The sequence below is a fragment of the Hypomesus nipponensis genome, chromosome 9, assembly GCF_054491055.1.
Source record: "Hypomesus nipponensis isolate SF chromosome 9, ASM5449105v1, whole genome shotgun sequence".
Lineage (NCBI taxonomy): Eukaryota > Metazoa > Chordata > Actinopteri > Osmeriformes > Osmeridae > Hypomesus > Hypomesus nipponensis.
In genome coordinates, this window is record NC_140369.1 from 2,634,823 (window position 1) to 2,658,996 (window position 24,174).

The 24,174-nt window shown below is 47.4% G+C and overlaps 1 protein-coding gene across 1 annotated transcript in view; it reads left to right on the forward strand.

Moving 5' to 3' along the window:
• The window catches only part of r3hdm2 (R3H domain containing 2), a 29,445-nt gene that overhangs the window by 1,069 nt on the left and 4,202 nt on the right, over positions 1-24,174 (forward strand). Inside the window, 23 exon segments of the mRNA XM_084704064.1 lie at positions 151-192; positions 5,393-5,482; positions 5,621-5,741; positions 6,617-6,695; positions 7,137-7,173; positions 7,175-7,197; positions 7,585-7,725; positions 7,932-8,040; positions 8,389-8,490; positions 8,916-8,947; positions 9,663-9,716; positions 16,990-17,207; positions 17,538-17,728; positions 18,031-18,048; positions 18,050-18,130; positions 18,596-18,640; positions 18,642-18,708; positions 18,711-18,838; positions 18,840-18,884; positions 19,154-19,427; positions 22,702-22,859; positions 22,947-23,125; positions 23,546-23,646. Of these exon segments, the coding sequence (XP_084560190.1) occupies positions 151-192; positions 5,393-5,482; positions 5,621-5,741; positions 6,617-6,695; positions 7,137-7,173; positions 7,175-7,197; positions 7,585-7,725; positions 7,932-8,040; positions 8,389-8,490; positions 8,916-8,947; positions 9,663-9,716; positions 16,990-17,207; positions 17,538-17,728; positions 18,031-18,048; positions 18,050-18,130; positions 18,596-18,640; positions 18,642-18,708; positions 18,711-18,838; positions 18,840-18,884; positions 19,154-19,427; positions 22,702-22,859; positions 22,947-23,125; positions 23,546-23,646 (2,335 nt within the window).

Here is a 24,174-nt window from a genome sequence, read left to right on the forward strand (position 1 = left end):
GCTAAGGGAAAATCATGTATGTGCAACTAGACAATAGAACATTTCTGCAACTCTTGTTTTTTTTATTGTTCTGTAAAGGAATGTTGTTTATATTATGACGAGCCGTACTCTAATTGTACCACTGACTGATGTACATGTTTCCCTCAACAGAGACGGACTTCAAACCACGGACACACTAGAAAACGAGCCAAGGTAAAGGGTTAGAAAGTGTTTATCTGCAGCGTTGCCATGGACTAGCTTCTACTTAACTACCAGATAGCTGCTACTTGGTCTCCCAGCCTCTACTTAGCCTCCCGCTAGCTACTACTGAGCCTTCAGCAAAAGCATATACTGTAAATAGCTACTAGGGGTGGGCTGTATACCGGTACGAACGCGAATACCGGTATTGCATTGTGCCATGATATGGATTTTGCCATATCATGGATATCACGATATAATAATAAATGATTTAGTAAAGTGTTTCTGTTTGGTATAAAATATATAAGTCAAGTGATACTGCCTAGTGGGTTAGTTCACATTTGTATCTTTTACAAATAAAACATGCAGCATGGACGCTGCACGCAGTGTGCCAGCCAATGAAAGTCAACAAACAAGATAGCGCAACTCCAGAGGAAGCAAACATTCATATGAGTAAACTGCTTTTGTTGGCAAGTGTAAGCAAGTGTTAATGATGTCTGGAAATAACGCCAGTGGGGTTGATTTGCCGGAGAAAGAAGGATTGGTAAAAAAAAATTGAGCCTCTGTTGTTTTGAAATGATTTGACTTCAAGTTATCCGAAATCGATCAACAAACAGTAACCTACTCTGTAAGTTGTGTCGTCGAATTGTGCTAGCCAAAGGTGGAAACACTAGCAATCTCTTTCACCACCTGAAAGCCATGCATGTGCGCGAAAATGAATCTACCAGAATGTGTTTGACAAATCCAATGCCTGGTTGGTTAGAATTGTGAAATGTATGTTTATTGTAGGCCAACAGAATAGAGTATTCAGCCATGTAATAATTGTTCATAGCTAGAGCTAACTCTACAAATATTTAAAACATTTTTGGCGATCCCATAAACCAGGGCTGTCCAAATCTGGTCCTCGAGGGCCGCTGTCCTGCATGTTCTAGATTTTTCCCTGCTCCAACACACCTGATTCAATTAAATGGGTTGTTATAACGATCATTCATTAGAATCAGGTGAGCTGGAGTCAAGGAAAAATCTAAAAGCACTGCAGGACAGCAGCCAACGCTGGACCAAGGATTTGGACACCCCCCTGCATAGGCTACTGTTGAACTGGTTAATTAAACTGTTGAATTAAACGCTGCAAAATTTGGAAAATGTAACTCACGTGACAGTGACAAACCAGAGTAACCCAATCCAAATCCGTCCGAGTGCAGTAGATTAGCCGCTGCAGTGCGGATTGCATTGTCATTACATTTTAAGAATAACTAACATATCGTGATAAATACCGATGCCCGTTCAGTGCTTACGAATCATACCATGATAAACATTTTAGGCCATACCGCCCAGCCCTAATAGCTATTAGCTACCTGCTACTAGCCCAGCTGTCTAGTCGTTACCTTACAGCTAACTCTGTGTTGTGTAAGCTTCAAGTCTCTTGGTCCCGAACTGGGAAGCAGAGCTCAGCAGGGTATTAGAGGTCAGAGGTCAACAAGGCTTGCCCTCCCCCGCGGCCCAGCTGTCCTTAAATAGCCCCATAAGGCCACCCCCCCCCCCCCCTTTCATCTTTAACCTCTTCAAGGGGGAGGGGGGGCAGTGGAGCGCTCAGTCTAGTAGCAGGTCAGTAGAACTGAGAATCTTATGGGGCTATTAAAGAACAACTGGGCCATGCTGTCACACTTACACTCGCAAGTTAGAATCCAATGCTTGGTTCTGACACACACACACACACACACACACACACACACACACCCTGCCCTACCTGCTCTATGTATCTGGGCTATGCGGGGGGGAAAGACTTGTGTGTACTCCTGACCTCGTTTCTGCAGTATAGATCTCTGCTGCTGCTCTGTAGCAGTGAGTTGTGTATACACATTGTCACAACAATGCAGAGTTTGTGGATTGTGATGAAGAGCCATACCATACCACCATATCGAAGGGTTAGAAGTCTAAGAAGACAATGAAACTATCCTCCAAGATTAAATCTGAATAGTCAACAAGGTCTAACACAAATTGGATGTTATTAGATATGTCTATTCCTCTTGAAGTCAGATTGAATTAATTAAGCCTTAATAATTGAGTCAAACACCGCCTTCATTCTTTTTGCAAATATAGAAGCTAATATTTTATAATCATTATAGAGCAGACAGATTGGACGCCAATTATTGAGCAAAAGCAAGTCTTTCTTGAGTTTATGGATTAATGTAATCAGACCTTGAGTCAAACTGGGAGGGAGACCTTTATTGGCAATGCTTTCAGAAAAGATCTCCAACAGAAAATTATCCAATTGTGGAGAAAGGATTTTGTAAAACTCAGCAGGTATACCATCAGTCCCAGGAGACTTACTATTTTTAGGATGTTCAATAGAATAAATTATTTCTTCAACAATAATAGGGCCCATCACACTGTTCCTTCTCAGCCTCCCCAAGTGATTTCACATTTCCCAGAAAGTCCCAAAAAAGTGTTAAGGGAAACCTTACAATACTTAAGAGTTATAAAAGCTCCTGTAGAAGTTGGAACTAAAGTTAGAGGTTCATTTTGAATCATCTGTAACGATCCATTACTATTCAATTGTTGAATTGTTGAAATTTTTAGAGTGGTATTTTTCTAATCTGAAAAAATAAGATGAATTTTGTTTCACCCTCTATCCACTTCTTCCTAGATGTGACCCAAGGCTTTCTCTGTTTTCTGTTTATACATATCATCCAACTTATTTGGTAGCTCACATAGATCCAGGTTTGTCCTCCTCTGAGAGACTTTCAACAGGCTTTTGAACAAGATAGGTGATCTGTGTAATTACACTTTCTTCTTCAGCTTTCCTTGTTTTGGCAAGACTACTCCCATATTTTCCAACATAGTATTTGCAAAGCTCCAGCCAAAAGTGTGTGATTAAATTGTGTATCTCCATCTCGACCACCATGTTTTATTAAGCTTCCAGTTGGATGCTCTGCAAAGGCTATTGTCAGAGGCAACAAGTTTAATGTCAATATAAATAGCTCTATGATCACTCTCAAACATTCCAAACATTATTTCAGGATATGCATGTAACTAAGTTGCAGCTGCCCTAGCTAGGGAGTGCTAGCTAGGGAGTGCTAGCTAGGGAGTGCTTGCTAGGGAGTGCTAGCTAGGGAGTACTAGCTAGGGAGTGCTAGCTAGGGAGTGCTAGCTCAGGTAGTACTAGCTACAAAGTTACTTGCCGAACTCATCTGTGGTGGTTTTCGTTTTATTTAATTGAAACACAGTAGCACTAGTGGTGCATTATAAAACATAGTTAACTAACCAGCTAGCTTGTAGCTAAATCAAAATCAAATCCACATTTATTTGTATAGCCCTTTTTACAAGCAATGTCACAGAGAGTTTCACATATGCCCATCGAACTGCCCCTCAACCAACCTAAACCCTCAAAGAAGACAAGGAAAAACTCCCAGAAAAACTAATTAGAGGAGAAAAATTGAAGAAACCTTGAGAGGAGCAATTCAGTGAAGCATCCCCTCCTCCAGAGACATTTGGTGAAAGACAGGTGCAGAACACAGGCTAAACATAGTCATACATCAGGAAAGTGTCAATGGGTGTTAAAACACCAATCCAGTGTTCAACTTGGGTAAATGTCAGTTTAAGCAGAGGTTGCCACAGGGCTGGGGATTGTGATCAGCGCAGCATCACAGGCAGGAGGGTGAGGAAAGGGACCGGGAACTCACTCTTGTCCAGTCAAGGAGACTGAAGTCCACTTGGCGACCAGGTCCGGCGTTGGCAGACTGTCACAGATCAATGTCCACTGGCAACCAGCTCCAGCGTTGGCAGACCGACAACCAGGCAGATCCTGACAGCTCAAACCCCCCACACCACAGGGGATGTGTGGAGGGGGGACAGAGAGGAGGAGAGCAGGAACTCGAAGGGAGGAAAGAGCAGGAATTGGAGAATGCAAGGAGAAACTAACAGCTACAGTAATATTAAAACAAGGTCCCGACCGGTCAAGTGTGGACTAGAGCAGCAATTTAGCAAAAGGGTATTTGATGCAGCCCTTAACACTAAGATAGCGCCAGCCTCCCTCGGTTGGAACATGAGATCTGTTCCAGGGAAGAGAAACTGTAAAATACGTATAAGAAGTCCCACCCTCTGTTGTCTCCAACCAGCAACAGAAACAACAGTAATAATATACAGTAACAGGTTTATTTACTTTATTTGTAAAATCAAGTTGGGCCTCCAGGGACATATAGAAGCTTTATTTGTAATTTAAAAGTTATATATGATACATATACAGACAAACACACTTCAGGTTTACATTAAAAGTACACACACACACACACACACACTAGCTAGCTAACTAAACAGCTAGCTTGCAGTAGCAAAATATTTGATCTCCGCTTTTTATACCAGGCCTGTCAGGACTTCAGTCCACACCGATGTTGACCCAAACATGGAACAATATCACAGTGACACAAAACCCGCCGGACCACAGGAAAACGCTCAACGACCCTGCGTCTTTGCATGCTGCACTACTTGCCACCGATGACTAATACAAAAGGGGCATGTAAAGCCCTTAAGCTGTAGTGTAACAATATCTGTACAATGATGTGAGTAACAATGTTACAGTAACCGTATGTCCACTGTGCTGTGTAGGAACTGTATCTCTAGTCCACTATGATGTGTCACAGTGTAACAGGGACTGGATCTCCACTATGATGTGTCACAGTGTAACAGGGACTGGATCTCCACTATGATGTGTAACAGGGACTGGATCTCCACTATGATGTGTAACAGGGACTGGATCTCCACTATGATGTGTCACAGTGTAACAGGAACTGGATATCCCACTATGCTGTGTCACAGTGTAACAGGGACTGGATCTCCACTATGATGTGTCACAGTGTAACAGGGACTGGATCTCCACTATGATGTGTCACAGTGTAACAGGGACTGGATCTCCACTATGATGTGTAACAGGGACTGGATCTCCACTATGATGTGTCGCAGTGTAACAGGGACTGGATCTCCACTATGCTGTGTCACAGTGTAACAGGGACTGGATCTCCACTATGATGTGTCACAGTGTAACAGGGACTGGATCTCCACTATGCTGTGTCACAGTGTAACAGGGACTGGATCTCCACTATGATGTGTCACAGTGTAACAGGGACTGGATCTCCACTATGCTGTGTCACAGTGTAACAGGGACTGGATCTCCACTATGCTGTGTCACAGTGTAACAGGAACTGGATCTGTGTTTCAGTCCAATGCCAAGCTGAAGCTGGTGAGGAGCCTGGCGGTGTGTGAGGAATCCTCAGGACCCTTCTCCATAGACGGACCCTCCGACACCCAGGTACTCTTTTACTGGCTGTCTGGTTGGTTGGTTGGTTGGCTAGATGGCTGGATGGCTGGCTGGCTGGTTGGATGGCTGGACGAAGAAGGTAAAATGTAGTGGTTGGTACGATATTGAGAGGTGTGCCTGTTGTTGCAGGACATCATCCAGCTGCATATCAGCTGTCCGTCTGACAAGGAGGAAGAAAAGTCCTCCAAGGACGAGTATGAGAACGAGGAGAAGAACAAGGACAGGGCTCCTCGCAAGATGCTGTCCCGCGGTGAGGCCGGGGTGGAGGCCGGGGTGGGGGCTGGAGTGGAGGCTGGAGTGGGGGCCGGGGTGGAGGTTGGGGTGTCTCTTGTAGAGAGAAGCTTAGAAAGGATGCCATCTTGGAGAGATCACCAAGGTCAGAAGGCCCTCTCAAAGAGAGAATCTGTGAAAGTGTCTGTTGAGGAACTCTGTGGACTGTGAGAGTCTGTTGTTGTGTCTGTTGTCTAGCCCTGTCTCAGACTAGACCATCAGACTGAGACTGTTTGACCTCCAGTATAGCTGCTGGCTGGTGTAGATCTTCGCGGGATACATTAAGCGACGTCTCTCTCTGTCCGCTTTCCTCTAGGGCTGTAACGATACACACAGCACACGATTCGATACGTATCACAATACTGGGTGTACGATACAATACGTATCACGATATTTTGAACAACATTTTTTATGTAACCAATTCAATTGACAGATGTTTTCCAAAACATTAAACGTTTGCTATAATTTTTGTTGTTGTACATACAATTTAGTTAACTCAGTTCAAGCGATTTCTAAGAATGCAATGAATGCACGCATGACTAGGTGCAGAGTAGGTCGCATTTTGGTAGCTCAACCAATAGTATCAAACGGACGTCATATTGTAAGAATATTGCAATAACTCTATGATACATATTGTAAAAAAAATGGTATTGCCATATATTGTTCCACAATATATTGTTACACCCCTACCTTCCTCTCTTCCCTCCTCTCCCTTTCGATCCTCCTATCTCTTTCTGTCTCCCTCTTTCTATCTCTTTTTCTGTCTGTCTCCCCTCTATGGCTCTCTCTCTTCCCCCTCTCTTTTGCCCTCTCTTACATGATCTGTTTCCCCTGTCCCTCCTTCTGTTTCCTCAGACTCCAGTCAGGAGTACACAGACTCCACTGGCATCGACGTGCACGAGTTTCTGGTCAACACACTGAAAAACAACCCCAGGTATGAGAGTATGTCAGTAGCAGAGATTGTTAGTAGCCCGACTCTTGTATGGGGGGGGGGGGGAGTCTTTGTAGGGGAGATGGACTAGGAGAAAAGGCTGGAGGCTCTTGCATGAGGAGGGGGTCTGATATGGGTCATGTTTACAAGAGAAGGTGAGTGGTAGTTATGTAAGGGGAGGGTGTCCAGTGTGAGGGTGGGGCGACGGGGGGGGGGGGGGGGGGGGGAATCCATGCTTGCTCCTTCAGGAAGGCTGAGTATTCATTGCGGTGCCTCTTGGCTTTGATCTTCTCTGGCTTGCATTCTTCACCCTACAATCCCCCTCCTCCCTCCCTTACCACTACGCAAACACTCCCCCCCTCTCCCTCACCTCTCTCTCTACATCTCTCATCCCTCCTCTCTCACTCTCCCTCCGCTCTCTCTCTCTCTCTCTCTTTCCTACAGGGATCGAATGATGCTGCTCAAACTAGAACAAGATATCCCTGGAGTTCATTAATGACGATAAGTGAGCCACATTCTTAACATTCACTCACGTTTAATATTAGCCTCCCGTGTTGGCCTCTGCCTGTGGTATTTTTAGTTCATTTTTGTAATGTGATAAATATGTTGATGTGGGAGCCTGTTTGGACCGTGGCTGGCTCTGTGGGCCCTGCCTGTAGTGTTGAGATGGGAGCCATGAACAGGAAGACAAAGTTCACTACCTTCTTTTTGTTTGTTACTTCGATAAGTCAAAGTTACAGAATTTCTCTAGATGTGATCAGTGGCACTTTCACTGTAGAAAAGATAATAAAATACTGTTATATTATATATATATATAAATATACATACACGCACACACCTCTCCCTATCTCTATATACTCTCACAGTAACCTGTATATGCTCTCTCTTACAGTAACCAGTACAAGAAGTTCCCCCAGATGACGTCGTACCACCGCATGCTGCTGCACCGCGTGGCGGCCTACTTTGGCATGGATCACAACGTAGACCAGACCGGCAAGGCCGTCATCATCAACAAGACGGGAAACACACGCATGTGAGTGGAGGGAGGGAGGGAGGAATAGATAAATGATCTGCATGCAATTTCTAGACTATTTTCCCCATGTTCAGTAGCTACTGAATCTGCTGTAAACTGGATCTCATTCTTCTGCTGTTTCCCTCCTCTTCTTCCTACTCCTCCTTCACTTCCCCCCCCCCCTCTCTTCTCCTCCTCCTGTTTCCACCTCCTATTCCTCCCTGCAGCCCGGAGCAGAGGTTTTCAGAGCACATCAAGGATGAGAGGAACATGGATTTCCAGAAGAAGTTCATCCTGAAGAGGGATGACGCCAGCATGGACAAGGACGATAATCAGGTACCCAGAGCCTATCAGGTACCCAGACCCCTCTCAGACCCTCTCAGGTACTCTCAGGTATCAGACTGTTAGTCAGTCAATTAGTTAGTCAACTAGTAAATCAGCCAGTCTGTCAGTTAATCAGTAAGTAACAGTTAGGCTTGACTTAATGATATGAGTTATAATGAGAATGATAGGCCGTCGTAAGTCAGTTCGTCAATCAGCCAGTCAGTTCACCTAGTAAATGAGTCACAGTCAGTCCAGCTAGTAAATTAGTCTCAGTCAACTGGTAAATTAGCCAATGAGTTACTCAATACTCGCTTCTGTCCAATGAGGTTGTGAGTCGCTCCTCTCCTTGTCCAATGGCAGATCCGCGTGCCTTTGCAGGACGGGAGGCGCAGCAAGTCGATCGAGGAGCGCGGAGGAGTGAGGATCCCCCGAGGGTACCGGGACCGCATCTTCGCCAGGGAGGTAGGTTGCCGCGGCAACACTGCGGAGGTGGGCGGGGCGCTGTCTAAAACTCTAACCCTTCCTCCCACCCTCCACACTAACTCTGCTGTATGATAGGGAGCGGGCCGACTGGATTAGGATGATGAAGAAAGATGGAGAGTGAATGAATTAAAAAAAGGAGAGACGAAATGAGAGAGGGACATGGGCACAGAAAGACTTGACCTAATAGGTTATTAGTCATAACCTTCCCAGTACTCCCCTTATAGTACTTAATAAGTAAACTGTTAGGTAGTCCACGTAATACCTCTACCCACCAGCTCAGTAAACACTGGCCTCTTTGGTGTATTTGTAACTTAAGCTTTAGGACATGGGGTGAGTTTGGTTTCGCCAGCTCTGCTGGGATGGGTGGAGCTATTGGTAATGTATAGGTGTCTTTTCCTTTGCAGTCCTCTCAGAATGGATACATCAACGACAACAGGTAAGCACATGCCTGGACACCTGTCCCTGGGCTATCACTCGTGTGTTCCCTGGAGGAAGAATAATAATAAATGTACTCATTTAGCATTTTTATCCAAAGCGACAAGGGTAGAATTATTCAACAGTGCAGGAGGTCTCTAGTAGGCTATCAGGTTACAGTAGCTAAGAGAGGGAGTTCCCTAATCCTGACCTACCAGCCAATCAGAGCGTAGATGACTAGATAGACGTTGTGTAACCTACTATTATACCCCCCCTCCCCCTCAACATACTATTTACCATTTCTTCCCTGTTCTATCTGAAATCAAATCCATTCTTAATTCCTGTCGAGGACATTTTGATGGGGTTGTTGCTTCTCCGTGTCCCAGACTTCTGTGGGTTAGACCCAGATCATTAGGCTGAAGTGCTGAGAGGGATGCAAAGAGACCACGGCGCTCTACATCTGTCAGGGTTAGCTTCGTCTGCGTTTCTCTGCCGGGGACTCGACACCCCCTCTCCTCCTCAATATCCCCCACCTTCCTCTCAATCCCCCCTCTATCTCAGTCCACCCTCACTCCCTTAATCCCCCCTCTATCTCAGTCCACCCTCACTCCCTTAATCCCCCCTCTATCTCAGTCCACCCTCACTCCCTTAATCCCCCCTCTCTCGCCCCCTCAGTCCCCCCACCCTTCTCCTGTATCCAGTAACCCCAGCACTTTTCTCCCAATGTCAAACAGCAGACTGTCCACTGAAGGCTACACCTCTAGCTCTCAAAAGAGGAGGCAGATGTTTAGGTACTGGCCTGGCTGTCGTGTGTCTCCAGTGGTGGTGGTGTTTGCTGGTGGTGTGGCTTGGTGTGGTCTGTTGGCTGAACACCTGGGAATATGCATGGCTGGCATGTGGTTCCTCAGGACTGAATGACCGGGCGGGCTGTCATTGATGACTCAGTCCCTGGCCTACAGGCTGGTTGAATTGTATGACTGAATGACTCATGTGGATGACTCACTTGTTGGTTTCTGGGAACTGACTGTAGCTAGTGTACTTGTACTGCCTGTTAGACTGACTGACTGACTGATCTGAGAAAGCAACGTTCAGACTCATTGACCGACTGTTTGGCTGACTGAGTCATTGTTTGACTGAGTGAGTGGGATGTGTAGCTTACTGATTGTTTGACTGCTCTAGAGCACATCTTACCAAGAGGGAGGGATTCTAGTCTGGCCTGGTGTAGTATGGTCTAGCCCGGTCTGGTCTAGTATGGTCTTGCCTGGTCTGGTCTAGCCTGGTACTACAATTAGTCCTCATGCAGCATGCAGCAAATCAAGGATCAGAAGAGCATATTTCGACAGTATTTCTGAGGTCAGGCTCAAGACACTGGGGATAATTGGGGATCGCTGGTTCAAATCCCTCCCGTGTCACTTTGGATAAAAGCCTTTGCTAAATGAATACGTTACCAGGAACAGTCTGTGTTTACTAGGCACAGTGTAACTATAGACAACTGTAGAGCAACATCTTCCAGTGATCTTCTAAGTGAAGCAAAGACATGAAAGGTTGTGAGAAGGAGGGGATGAGAGGATAGAGAGAAGGAGGCGATGAGAGGATAGAGAGGAGGGAATCGGAGGATGAAAGGATAGAGGGAAGGAGGGGATGAGAGGAGATGAGAGGATAAAGAGGAGTGAATGAGAGGATAAAGAGAAGGAGGGAATGAGAGGATGAAAGGATAGAGAGGAGGGAATGAGAGGATGAAAGGATAGAGAGAAGGAGGGAATGAGAGGATAGAGAGAATGAGGGGGTGAGAGGATAGAGAGAAGGGGATGAGAGGATAGAGAGAGGAGCAGGGGAGGATGTGGGCTGGATCCATCCTGTCCTCTGTCTGCAGAGCCAGAGAGGAAGGAGGAGGAGGAGGAGAAACCCAGAGAAAGAGAGGGGTGGGAGAGAGGGGGGAGGGACACACGAGAGAGGAGAGACAAAGCGTGGTAGAGGGGTGGGAGGTTGTGGGAGGAAGTGAGAAATTAAAGTAGAGATAAAGAGAAGGAGAATTAGAGAAAGAGAAAAGAGAGGGAACGTGTTGTGCAGGAAGGTCTTAAAATAGCTCCCCATTAATTATCGCTTCTCTGAAATATTCATGAAGTACCACTGCCACCCTCCAACACTAGTTCCTCCCTCTTCTTTCCATCTGGGAAAATCCCCAAAAAAATCACAATACTGATGGGCATTCCGGCTCTTTTTCGTGAGCCGGCTCATTTGACTCAGCTCACTGAAAAGAGCCGTCTCTTTTGGCTCCCAAATGGCTCTTTAAAAAATACATGTTTTAACTATGACGTTGACTGATCATCTTTCATTATTTCATGATAACATAGGCCTAATCATTTAATTTCTATGGGCTATATAAAAAAAAAATTTAGCCAGCTCACGACGTTCCCCTGCAAGAGACTGGCTCATTTGCGCACAACCCATCACTAGTTCACAATGCCCCCTCCTCTCTCCGTCCCTTCATTATAGCTCTCCATTCAAAAGCACAGCGCTGATGCAATGTTTGTTTGCCATTAACTGCTACACTGTAGCGGCTACAGTATCCACCTTTTTCCTGGTTAGCGAATTTACCCATGATTCATAGCGGGTTTCAACCGGAAGCCGGTTTTCGTTTTCCGGTTCGAAGCTTGTGTACGTTTGTTAGACTGTAGATTGCTATCTTGTTTGCTGTAAAAGACGGTGTTTCTCCATGGATGAAGCACCAAATGGACAAAAAACGGAGGTGGATACACACTATGGATGTTTTAACAAGTCGTGACGACAGTACTTTTTTTTTTTAAAGAAATGGAAAGAGCAAACACAGTTTCTTTGGAGGGTGTTTTAGTTTCAAAGCTGCAAGCCACGCTGTTTTGCGTTCCTTATTCCCTGGCATGGAGTGCAAACGGGCGATGGACACTGACAATTTCTTCGAAGTTGTTGATGTTCGAAGCAAGACGTTTCCGACGAAAATCTTCAATTTTCTTGAATTGTTATGGCAACCGACAAGGGCACAAGTGTAACCTGAACTCATGTTAACAACATTTAATTAAACACAACTTATTCTAATCAATGTAATGTTGCCTTCTCTGTCGATATCATGGTACGCTAGTAGAGGTTAAACGCTGAACAGGAAACACAAAACTGGAAAGCGGAAGTAGTTCAGTACCCATTGGTTGCTGGAGAAACAGGTGGATAACTTATCCCGCCACAGTTTCATAATGAATGAACCGAAAATATTTGTAGGACTTCTCATAACAACATAAAAGATCACTAATGTTTTGCGCTGGTTGTTTTAGCGTAGAATATCTCACTTTCCACGCGTTAGCGGACTACGTTAGCTGTCTCGCATCTGTAAACTGATGTACCCGACTGCACTTACAATGTAGGCAAGCATGTAGTGCTACAGCTAGCTAGCTAACGTTAGCTAATTATCAAACGGACTATCCAGCGGCTCTGACAAAAATTACTTTCGGCATGTGGGGAGGAAGTTAGCTCATCATAGCGTTAGGCTATTTGTAATCCAGTATCATGTCCCCCACCCTCCCTCAAATAGATACTCAGCTTTTTGTGCGTTAAACTCTGAGTTTTTCTTTGCCATGTTGAGTCCATTCTTACCTACGTGTTTACGGGAACTTGTTAACATGAGAGGTTTGGGTTAGACAGGGTTATGGTAAGATAGTGTCAGAAGTTAGACAGGGTCGAATGATACAGGGTTATATGTACAAAATGACTTTTAAAACATATGAAAAAAATCTTTTTTTTTTTTTTTTTTAAGCTAAATTATCTGCCAGTGCAGCAAGATAATTACACTTGTTAAGATTTCTTGAAACAAGAAAAATAAATCCAGAAAATAAGACCGCTCAAAATCTCAATATAGGCCTGGACTACTTGTTTTGAGCATTCTTGTTAAGACTTTTGGACTCATTTTAAGATTATTTTTTTTCGGTAAATAAGGACTTGGATACAAGCCAGGTTAAGGGTATTTTCTCAAAATAAGTCGAGAGAGTATGAAAACCATAAGATTATGTAGATTCTTGTTTTAAGTACATTGACAATCTCATAATAAGTATAAGACTTGTTAAAATAAATTATCCTGTTTCCTAGCAGCCATTAAATCTAAAAGTCTCTCCACTCAGACTAGCAGGGCAGAATTCTGAGCCCCTGCCCTTGCAAAACGTAAACATTGTAGTTGTATTTGCTTAACATGATCAGTGCACTGAATATCTGTAGCTAAATATTACAATAAACCAATTGAGATGGTTTTTCAATAAAACACATACTTATTAGTAATTACAACTCAAAAGTTTGATTGCGGGGAAATATTTGTATTTATATACTTATAACTATAGCAATTTTCTAGTGATTCATGACTATAAACAGGGATGGGCATAATTAATCGACGATCGATTATCGATCATTAAGATTTTCGGCGATTACATTGTATTGTTCATCGATCAGAACTAATGCGTGTTCAGTTGCGTAGTGTGAGTCTTGAAGGAATGCAATGGATTTCGCTATGTGGCAGGATTTAAACATTTTACCAAACAAAGCCAATGTTTTTGAGAAAAAAAACGTCACCAGCCTACTCAGTTACCGGCAAGTTTCAATGTATTTCAAAAGTAAACATGAAGAGGTCACGGCAGTGTAGCGTTAGACATTTGACTTACTTGAATTACTTTGTTCACTGCCAACACTGCAAAGCTGAGTATAAATACAACTCCTCCACGACTCAAATGATGTAGGCCTACCACTTGAAGAACAAACATCCAACCCTGGTTAGTGGCGGTGCATCCTGCTCTCGGTGTTAGTACGGAGGAGCTGCGATGCACAACGAGCAGAGAAAAATACCCAACGGATCTGCAAGTCCATCGAGATATGCTACAAGTATTATTGAGGGCGAAGGTTTTTATGAAACTTTGTTAATTAGCCGGAAAAAAACGAGGGTCAGTTGTGTTTGAGCACCGGCTACGAGCCAGCTCCGCTTCTAGGAGTTACAGAAATAGTTGTTCCTCTTGTAATACAGATCTCAATGCGGAAACACGTTGTGTTTTTTCTATTTTCACTGCATTTTGATGTATCCTATAAATAGTGAATATTAATATAAAAATGTTAATGATTAATCGAAAATTGATCGTTAATTATTACGAGACGATCAATTAAGACAATTTAATCGAATGCCCATCCCAACTATAAACTTAACAATGTGCCATGGGAAGATCAAGATTTTTGAACAATGTAGTACCGTCTATATTGATATAGATATATCCATGTACTGTATATCTGGTGAAGGGGTGCAACATGGGCCATCATAATTCTGACCATTATTCCTCATTAGGCTCATAAACGATCACTGCAAAAGATCTGCTGTTCCTGTGCAGAGACAGGAGAACCAAGCAGAACAACCATCTCTCCAGCTCTCCATCGCAGCCATAGCCCACCTGAGAGGTCACGACAGTTAGCCAGACTCGTTAGATCAGAGAGGTATATTAACATCGCATCGTTTGAGTATCGTAAGAGTCGAGACTTCAGGACCCCGGGTTCTGGACTGGATGGAGTGCTGCAGAGATGGCGTTCTGCTAGGTTCTCCTGTCTGCACCGAAACTGCAGCTCTTCTGCAGTGATTGTCTCCTATGTATGCACAGGAACACTGAAGATATGTAAGAGTGTCTCTTTTAAGTACAGCTTTACTGTGCAACACTAGTTCACTCCAATGTTAATCTGATGTAATTTCCACCTCAAAACTATTCACTCCCTGAAAATTGCATATAAACCAGAGAATGTCTAATATATCTTAAACAGGCTTTGATGTAAACCCATGTGTAAACCGAGTTTTGAATCTTGCTTGTTTCACAGCTAGCCATATTTAAAACATTATAGTATATTTTAATTGATTGTTTAATATATTTAATAATTAATAGACTTATGCTCATTCTAAGGGATTTTAATGAATACATTTGGAGAAAATGAACGAACTTAACAACAAACTTCAACAGTCTTCTGGATAGATGCTGATACTTATGAAGATATTTCCTTATATTGTCAATGCTATGAAGGACAATGTATATGTGCAGTCATCAGGGATTTAATTGAGATATCTCATATCCTTTTTGCTCCTATTCTATTTAGGGAAACTTTAAACAAACTTGAAAAAATGATATAGAATCAACTTAAACAATTCAGGCAGCTTTTCCCCTAACAACAATGTAACACCCAAAGCAACATTATATGGTCAATTTCTCTTCACAAATTGCAGCTCTGGACCCCCTAACAAGGCACATGTATATGAGATTTGAGTCTAAACACAGGTTAAACACAAACAAATGGGCTTCAAAATTCCAAACTACAAGAATATTTGTAAATCTCTTGCAGACCACAGTAAAGTTATATAAAGTACTCAAAATGAAACAAATGATATTTTTACTCATGAGAAATAATTGGGTTCTCTATCAGAAGTATCACATTTAGAAGATAAGAGATTTCTTAAATATTGACAATTTCAACTATATCATCACTACAAATTGGATTTCACTCTATGGTAATAAATACATAAGTAAGAAGACTTTCATAGTCACAAGCTCATATGATGCCAGTTTTTGGACTGATAAATACCATTTTTGTTGTTGATTCATCTCTTTTTTTGTTGTGAGTATCAAGCCTATGATACATTGGAATTTAACAGAGATTTACTGTCATATGAAATTGCTTCGCCAAACGCTGCACTGGCAACAGAGTTAATAGATTTAGAGAAATTACCCGATTACACTGTGTATCACACTGTACTAATCTATGATAGTTGGATAGCTTCAGAAGTTAGATAGGGTCAGATGATAGACAGGGTTATAGAAAGATAGTGTCAGAAGTTAGTCAAGGTCAGATGTTGAGACAGGGTGATTCTCTTGCTAGGACTAACTAGCCTAGAGCACCAGTGGTTTGACCACTGGGTCCTAACCTGTCAGGTGAAGCTCTGTGCTGTACTGAAGCTGAAAGGTCTTCAGGGTGTTCACATAGTAACTTCCTGTGTGTATCTACATAGTGTAACCAGTACACACTCAAGGTTGCAGTGTGTGATTGTTGTGCAGTAAATGGGTAGTATTTATGTTCTGTGTGTGTGTGTGTGTGTGTGCTGTATCTGCATGTTGGTGTCCTGCATGGTGTTGGGCTGTCTGTGGATGTGTTGATCGCCATGGTGTCTTTGTGGTATGTTCACTGTCTGTTGAGATCCCCTCTCACCCCTCCCAGCCCTTCTTCTCACCCCTACTCACCTCACCCTGCCCCCCCTCCTCACCTCTCCCTGCCCCCCCTCCTCACCTCTCCCTGCCCCCCTCCTCACCTCTCCCTGCCCACCCTCCTCACCTCTCCCTCCCCCCTCCTCACCTCACCCTGCCCCCTCACCTCTCCCTGCCCCCCCTCCTCACCTCTTCTCACCTCTCCCTCCCCCCCTCCTTACCCCTCCCTGCCCCCCTCTTCTCACCTCTCCCTGCCCCCCCTCCTCACCCCCTCTACTCACCTCTCCCTCCCCGCCTCCTCACCTCTCCTCAACCCTCATCCCACCTCTCTCCTGTGTTCCCGTGTTAAACACATTCTACCTGCATGGGTGTTCCTCTGGGTCAGTGTGTGTGTGTGTGTGTGTGTGTGTGTGTGTGTGTGTGTGTGTGTGTGTGATGGAGTTAGCTGTGGTGGTTATGTTGCTTGATGTAGACGCCAGCCCATATCTGCATCTTAATGTACAGTCTTCCTCCCCCTATCCTGCTGCTCTACTCCTCCCCTGGCCTGTCAGTTCCTGAGGTCTCCTCCACTTGTTGCTGATCACTCCTGTCCCTGTTCTCCCCGCTCCTGTCTCCATACTCTCTTCTTCACCTTGTCCATCCAAACTGCCCGTCCCCCCTTCTACATTCTCTAACGTCCTCTAACCCCTCCACCTCTCGACATCCTCTTCTTTAACCCCTCCCCTTGTCTACATCCTCTCCTCTAACCCTTCCCCCTCTAAACATCCTCTAACCCCTCTCCCTCTCTCCTCAACTCCCCCCACCCGCCCCCCCTCTCCTCCCCCATCTCCAGGGGTAACCGTGAGAGCTCCAGCCGGGCGTCGAGCAGTCGGCAGAGCAGCGTGGACAGCGACCTGAAGAGCCTGGACCCTCGCCCCTGGAGCAGCACCGACTCTGACAGCTCCAGCCGCACCCTGCGGCCCCCCGTCACCAAAGCCTCCAGCTTCTCAGGCATCTCCATCCTCACCCGGGGAGACAGCCTGGGGGGCAGGGGGGGGGGAGGGCGCTCTGGTAAGGAGGGGAGCAGGGGGGGGGAGGAGAAGGGGGGGTGGGGGGAGTTAGGAGAGCCAAGAGGACAGAATGATCAAGTGAACTTGATATTACATAACACTGACCACCTGTAGCCACCAGAGCTGCCATACCATACAGCAGTTTGCCATCTAGTGGCCAGAGATGTGAACTGCATGAGTATTTAAACGTTTTAATAGCTATACAGCTTAACTTATTCTATATAGTTATAGAACAAATGTATCATGAGATGGCTTATTGTGATATTAAACCCGGTGTGGTGTGTGTTTGTGAGACAGCACCTTGTCTAAACAGTGTTGCTGTGTCCTCCAGGTGAGCCCCAGGCGAGCCCAGACCAGTGTCCCCAGGCCCCAGCCCCCCTGCAGGGACACAGCCTGCTGCCCTGCCCCCCCCAGGCCCCCCAGCCCCCACAGGCCCACCAGCCCCCCCAGGCCCACCAGCCCCAGACTGCCCTGCTGCCCACACCCCAGCAGCACCCCATGGGAAACCACATGATGGCTCAGGTGAGACTGGCTGGCTGGCTGGATGACTGGCTGGCTGGTTGGATGATTGGCTGGCTGGATGAGTGGATGGTTATTCCGTTTTACATTTTTGTTTGAACCCTGTGGTTGTTTTAGTTCAGAATTCTGTGGAACTAAACTGTTCAGCCCTGTTTGTTTTGACCTCTCACACCTGTTGTTTGTGTTCTAATCCTCTCTGCTTCTCTCCCTCCTCTTCCTCCCCCCCGTCTATTTCTCTCCCTCCATCTCTTCCCCCCCTCTCTTGCTCTCTCTCTCTCTCCCCTTCCCTCCCCCTCTCTCTCCAGCCGGTGGTGACTCTGCAGTCCACCCCAGCCTGTCTCGTACTCCAGCCCCTCCTGCCCCCAGGTCCTCCTGCCGGTCTCTCCTTCCCAGCAGTACTCCATGGTACTACTCTCTCTGTCTGTCTGTCTCTCTCTCTCTCTCCTTCCCAGCAGTACTCCATGGTACTACTCTCTCTGTCTGTCTGTCTCTCTCTCTCTCTCCTTCCCAGCAGTACTCCATGGTACTACTCTGTCTGTCTGTCTCTCTCTCCTTCCCAGCAGTACTCCATGGTACTACTCTGTCTGTGTTTCTCTCTCTCTCCTTCCCAGCAGTACTCCATGGTACTACTCTGTCTGTCTGTCTCTTTCTCCTTCTTTGTCTCTGTCATCCATTACCAGACAGTAGAGGAGACCGGACTGGTAACTGTTAAGTGTTAACAGGAAAGATGAATCATTCTGTGTTCGTCCAGATGTATGTGTAAGTACCTCTAACTGCGCCCCCTCCCTGACTCTCCTCTCTGCTCCTCCTCCCCCTCCTCTCTCCCTCTCCTCTCTCCCTCTCCTTCCCTCTCTGCCTCCCCTCCCCAAGGGTGAGGACCTAGCCCCTCCCTTCACCCAGATGACCCTCAGTCGTCCAGGGCTCCAGGGTGAACCCGGAGACGGCCCCCATGTACCAGGCTTCCCCCAGCGTGCTGCCCCAGCACCCCCTCCCCAGACAGGATACATCATGACCCCGGGGGGCCAGCCTCTGGCCCCACCCTCTGGCTACCAGCCTGCCTCTGGACACCCTCCACCGCCCCCCCCTCCCCCCTCCCAGCCTGTCATGCAAGCCCCCGCCCCCCACCCAGGCCTACATGCAGGCTCCGCCCCCTCAGCAGGTATGGACCCTCACACAACCCCCCCTCCTCACCTTTCAGGCCACTGATGGTGATGGTGGTGATGATGATGGTGGTGATAATGATGATTAGGTGTTTGATTCTGACCTTTCCTCTCTATGGCTTGTTCTTCCTCTTTATTCACTCCATCTCACTAACCCTCCTCCTCCTACCCTCCACCTCTACTCCTCCTCTCTTCCTCCTCCCCTCCACCTTCTCCTACTTTTCTCCTCCTCTCTTCCTCCCCTCCTTCTCTCTTCCAACTCCTCCAGATCCAGGTATCCTATTACCCTCCAGGGCAGTTCCCCAACACAGGCCAACAGTACCCCTCCTCCGGCCAACAGTACCCCAACACTGGGCAACAATACCCCAACACGGGGCAACAGTACCAGTCGACGGGGCAACAGTACCAGTCGACGGGGCAACAGTACCAGTCGACGGGGCAACAATACCAGTCGTCGGGGCAACAGTACCGGCCAATGACGCACCAAGTGACCTACCCTGCCCAGCGCTCCCAGCCCATGGCCCAGGCCAGCCCGCAGTCAGGTACGTGATGATGATACAACTTATTCACTTCGCAGAGCGCCCCACCCCCTCTCCACACACACCTAGAGAACACCACCCCCTCTCCACACACACCTAGAGAACACCACCTCCTCTCCACACCTAGAGAACACCACCTCCTCTCCACACCTAGAGAACACCACTTCCTCTCCACACCTAGAGAACACCACCTCCTCTCCACACCTCAGAGAACACCACCTCCTCTCCACACCTAGAGAACACCACCTCCTCTCCACACCCTAGAGAACACCACCTCCTCTCCACACCTAGAGAACACCACCTCCTCTCCACACACACCTAGAGAACACCACCTCCTCTCCACACACACCTAGAGAACACCACCTCTTCTCCACACACACCTAGAGAACACCACCTCCTCTCCACACACACCTAGAGAACACCACCTCCTCTCCACACACACCTAGAGAACACCACCTCCTCTCCACACCTAGAGAACACCACCTCCTCTCCACACCTAGAGAACACCACCTCCTCTCCACACCTAGAGAACACCACCTCCTCTCCACACACACCTAGAGAACACCACCTCCTCTCCACACCTAGAGAACACCACCTCCTCTCCACACACACCTAGAGAACACCACCTCCTCTCCACACCTAAAGAACACCACCTCCTCTCCACACCTAGAGAACACCACCTCCTCTCCACACACACCTAGAGAACACCACCTCCTCTCCACACACACCTAGAGAACACCACCTCCTCTCCACACCTAGAGAACACCACCTCCTCTCCACACCTAGAGAACACCACCTCCTCTCCACACCTAGAGAACACCACCTCCTCTCCACACCTAGAGAACACCACCTCCTCTCCACACCTAGAGAACACCACCTCCTCTCCACACCTAGAGAACACCACCTCCTCTCCACACCTAGAGAACACCACCTCCTCTCCACACCCTCAGAGAACACCACCTCCTCTCCACACCTAGAGAACACCACCTCCTCTCCACACCTGAGAGAACACCACCTCCTCTCCACACCTAGAGAACACCACCTCCTCTCCACACCTAGAGAACACCACCTCCTCTCCACACCTAGAGGACACCACCTCCTCTCCACACACACCTAGAGAACACCCACCTCCTCTCCACACACACCTAGAGAACACCACCTCCTCTCCACACACACCTAGAGACCCCCACCTCCTCTCCACACACACCTAGAGAACACCACCTCCTCTCCACACACACCTAGAGAACACCACCTCCTCTCCACACACACCTAGAGAACACCACCTCCTCTCCACACCTAGAGAACACCACCTCCTCTCCACACCTAGAGAACACCACCCCCTCTCCACACACACTTAGAGAACACCACCCCCTCTCCACACACACTTAGAGAACACCACCTCCTCTCCACACCTAGAGAACACCACCTCCTCTCCACACCTAGAGAACACCACCTCCTCTCCACACACACCTAGAGAACACCACCTCCTCTCCACACACACACCTAGAGAACACCACCTCCTCTCTACACACACCTAGAGAACACCACCTCCTCTCTACACACACCTAGAGAACACAAACTCCTCTCTACACACACCTAGAGAACACAACCTCCTCTCTACACACACCTAGAGAACACCACCTCCTCTCCACACCTAGAGAACACCACCTCCTCTCCACACCTAGAGAACACAACCTCCTCTCTACACACACCTAGAGAACACCACCTCCTCTCCACACCTAGAGAACACCACCTCCTCTCCACACCTAGAGAACACCACCTCCTCTCCACACCTAGAGAACACCACCTCCTCTCCACACCTAGAGAACACCACCTCCTCTCCACACCTAGAGAATCCTCTCCACACCTAGAGAACACCACCTCCTCTCCACACCTAGAGAACAGCTCACTGTCCACCAGCTGAGGACAATAAACACACCTAGAGAACACCAAACTTGGTGAAGCTTCCAGAATGAACCGGTTTCTGACCTTATCGCCAGTGTCCCGTGACCTCAAACATGAGCTGACTAAAATAGACCTTCTGTGTACACTGTGGCTGGCATGCTCAGGGCTCACCTCTGGCCTTGATCTGAGTCAGGAGAGAACACAAGCACACCTAGAACCTTCTCTCTACCTCCTCCTGTACCTGTCTATACCATAAACTATCACACGCTCTCCTGTTAATATAACAAAACATACTGTCAACTATCACACTCCTGTTATTATAACAGGATGTTATACTGTGACATGATGTGACACGTTCTTATGATGTCACGTTCTCTGCCTGACCCGGTATCTGTTCTGCTGAGCGCTTGACTCGACTCGGCGTGCCAGTTTTAACTGGCAACGTGTGTGTGTGTGTGCATTGCGTGTGTGCAGTAGAATGTGTCTCGTAAGTTTGCCACTCTCCCACACTGACCTGAACTTACTGCCCTGGTGATCGAACATGGAAGACAACGTGTACACCAGCTGAGAGGGAGGAGGGGGGGGGGGGGGACCAGAGAGGGAGGAGGGGGGGGGGAGGGGGGGGGGGGGAGGGGGGGGGGGGAGGGGGGACCAGAGAGGGAGGACCAGAGAGGGAGGAGAAGGGGGGGGGGGGGACCAGAGAGGGAGGAGAAGGGGGGGGGGGGACCAGAGAGGGAGGAGGGGGGGGGGGGACCAGAGAGGGAGGAGGGGGGGGGGGGACCAGAGAGGGAGGAGGGGGGGGGGGGACCAGAGAGGGAGGAGGGGGGGGGGGGGACCAGAGAGGGAGGAGGGGGGGGGGGGACCAGAGAGGGAGGAGGGGGGGGGAGGGGGGACCAGAAAGGGAGGAGAAGGGGGGGGAGTATAGGTGTCAGATGGCTGATTGGTTAGGGAGCTATTAATCAGAAGGTTGTTGGTCCAATTCCCGGCCGTGCCAAATTACGTTGTGTCCTTGGGCAAGGCACTTCACCCTACTTGCCTCTGTACTTACTGTAAGTCGCTCTGGATAAAAGCGTCTGCTAAATGACTAAATGTACATGTATTGAGGGGGGGATGGATGGATGGGTGGGACAGACCATTCCTCCAACCAACACTGTCACAACTCTGCACTTCTGATCCTTGGTTTTCTGCGGCGTCGTCTGGGCTGAAGCCCTGACGCAGCAGCACTGGGTTCAAATCCGACCCGGGGAATCTGCACCCCCCCCCCCCCTTGTATTCCTGTCAGTCTCAACCATCTGTCTAGTAGAGGCCAATAAGACATCTTTAAAAAAATGTTTCTCATGGTGACTGTAGCTGAAAGTGTTTCTCCCTCCAGGGCTCCAGCCCATGCTGCCCCCACCGCAGCCAGGCTACCAGGGCATCCTGGGGGTGCAACAGCCCCAGAACCCCCCCCTGCTCAGCTCCCAGAGGCCTGGCATGGGAGCACAGATGCAGGGCATGATGGTCCAGTACCCCCCCATGCCCTCCTATCAGGTTTCCTGAGCACAGACACACACTCAGATGTATACACGCTCAGACAGTATGTATACCCTCTAACCTCTCCCCCCCGTCCCCCTCCAGGTTCCCAGTGAGCCTCAGCAGGTGGTCCAGCAGCAGTTCCAGACCCCCGTCATGGTGCCAGTCAGCCAGGCCGTACAGGGGCCCCTCTCTGGTGGGGCCATGCCCGGGGGGGCCATGCCTGGGGGGGCCATGCCTGTCTACTACAGCGTCATCCCCCCCTCCCAGCAGAGCAGCACAAGGTGCCCACACTTTCAGTGACCCTCACACACCAGGGTTTTTCCTGCATAGAGAAAATGTGGGCGCGCGCCTAAGCCGTTTTACCGAGCGCCTATGACAAATCCTAAAGCGCCTAAGGCAACAAAAAAAAGTAAGCGATGAAAAAAGCTGTGTTCATCACGCGTGCAAATATGTTCTCAATAGTATGTTTCAAGAAGGCTACAGCCGAACCCTTGTTCTGTTTCTGTGTCTTCTTGTCTGATCAATACGCAACTGTAAAAAATATAAAAATGAATACATAGATGTCTGCTAATAAGGTGACATGGTAACACAGAATGTTTTTTTTTTTTGGGTGGGGGGGGGGGGGGGGACGACAAACTGTGTTTGTCGGGTGTGTATGTGAATGTGTGTGTATGAATATGTGTGTGTGTGTGTGTGTCTAGTCCCTCGGTGGGGTACCTGCAGTCCCCCAGTTCTGAACAGTACCAGATGACCCCGTCCCCTTCCCCCTGCAACCCTCAACAGATGCAGCAGCAATACTCAGGTGAGGGGGAGAGGGGAGAGGAGGGCATTGTGATTGGTCTGAATTGCTGGGTGTAATTGGGAGTTTGATCAAAGCATTATTTCAGGGGTTGACATTAATTTTTTGGGCCACTTGTCTTTTGGGCAAGTTAGACAAAATTTGTACTTGTCCAAAACAAAAACATTTGCCCATGTATAAAAAAGACAACTATAGACTGATAGCAAATTGATTATTTTATCAATTGTATTTTATAACTGATTGGGCTTGTTTTGTACAGATTACTTGAAGTCACTCTGACATTGACATCTTGACAGACAGGCATACATGTGTCGTATCTAAAAGAGCTTGTTCCTTTGAACAAAGAGGAGGATCTGAAATGATAACTTGAGAAGGTACCATTTCTGGAGAAATTGTGGGGTGTGCTCCTGTATTTTTGTACGACCTTCTCTTCAGGTTAGCTCCTGCAATTCCCACACAGCAGAAGTGTAGTAGTTAGCTAACTAGCTAGTAGTTAGCTAACTAGCTAGTAGTTAGCTACAGTACATTGAG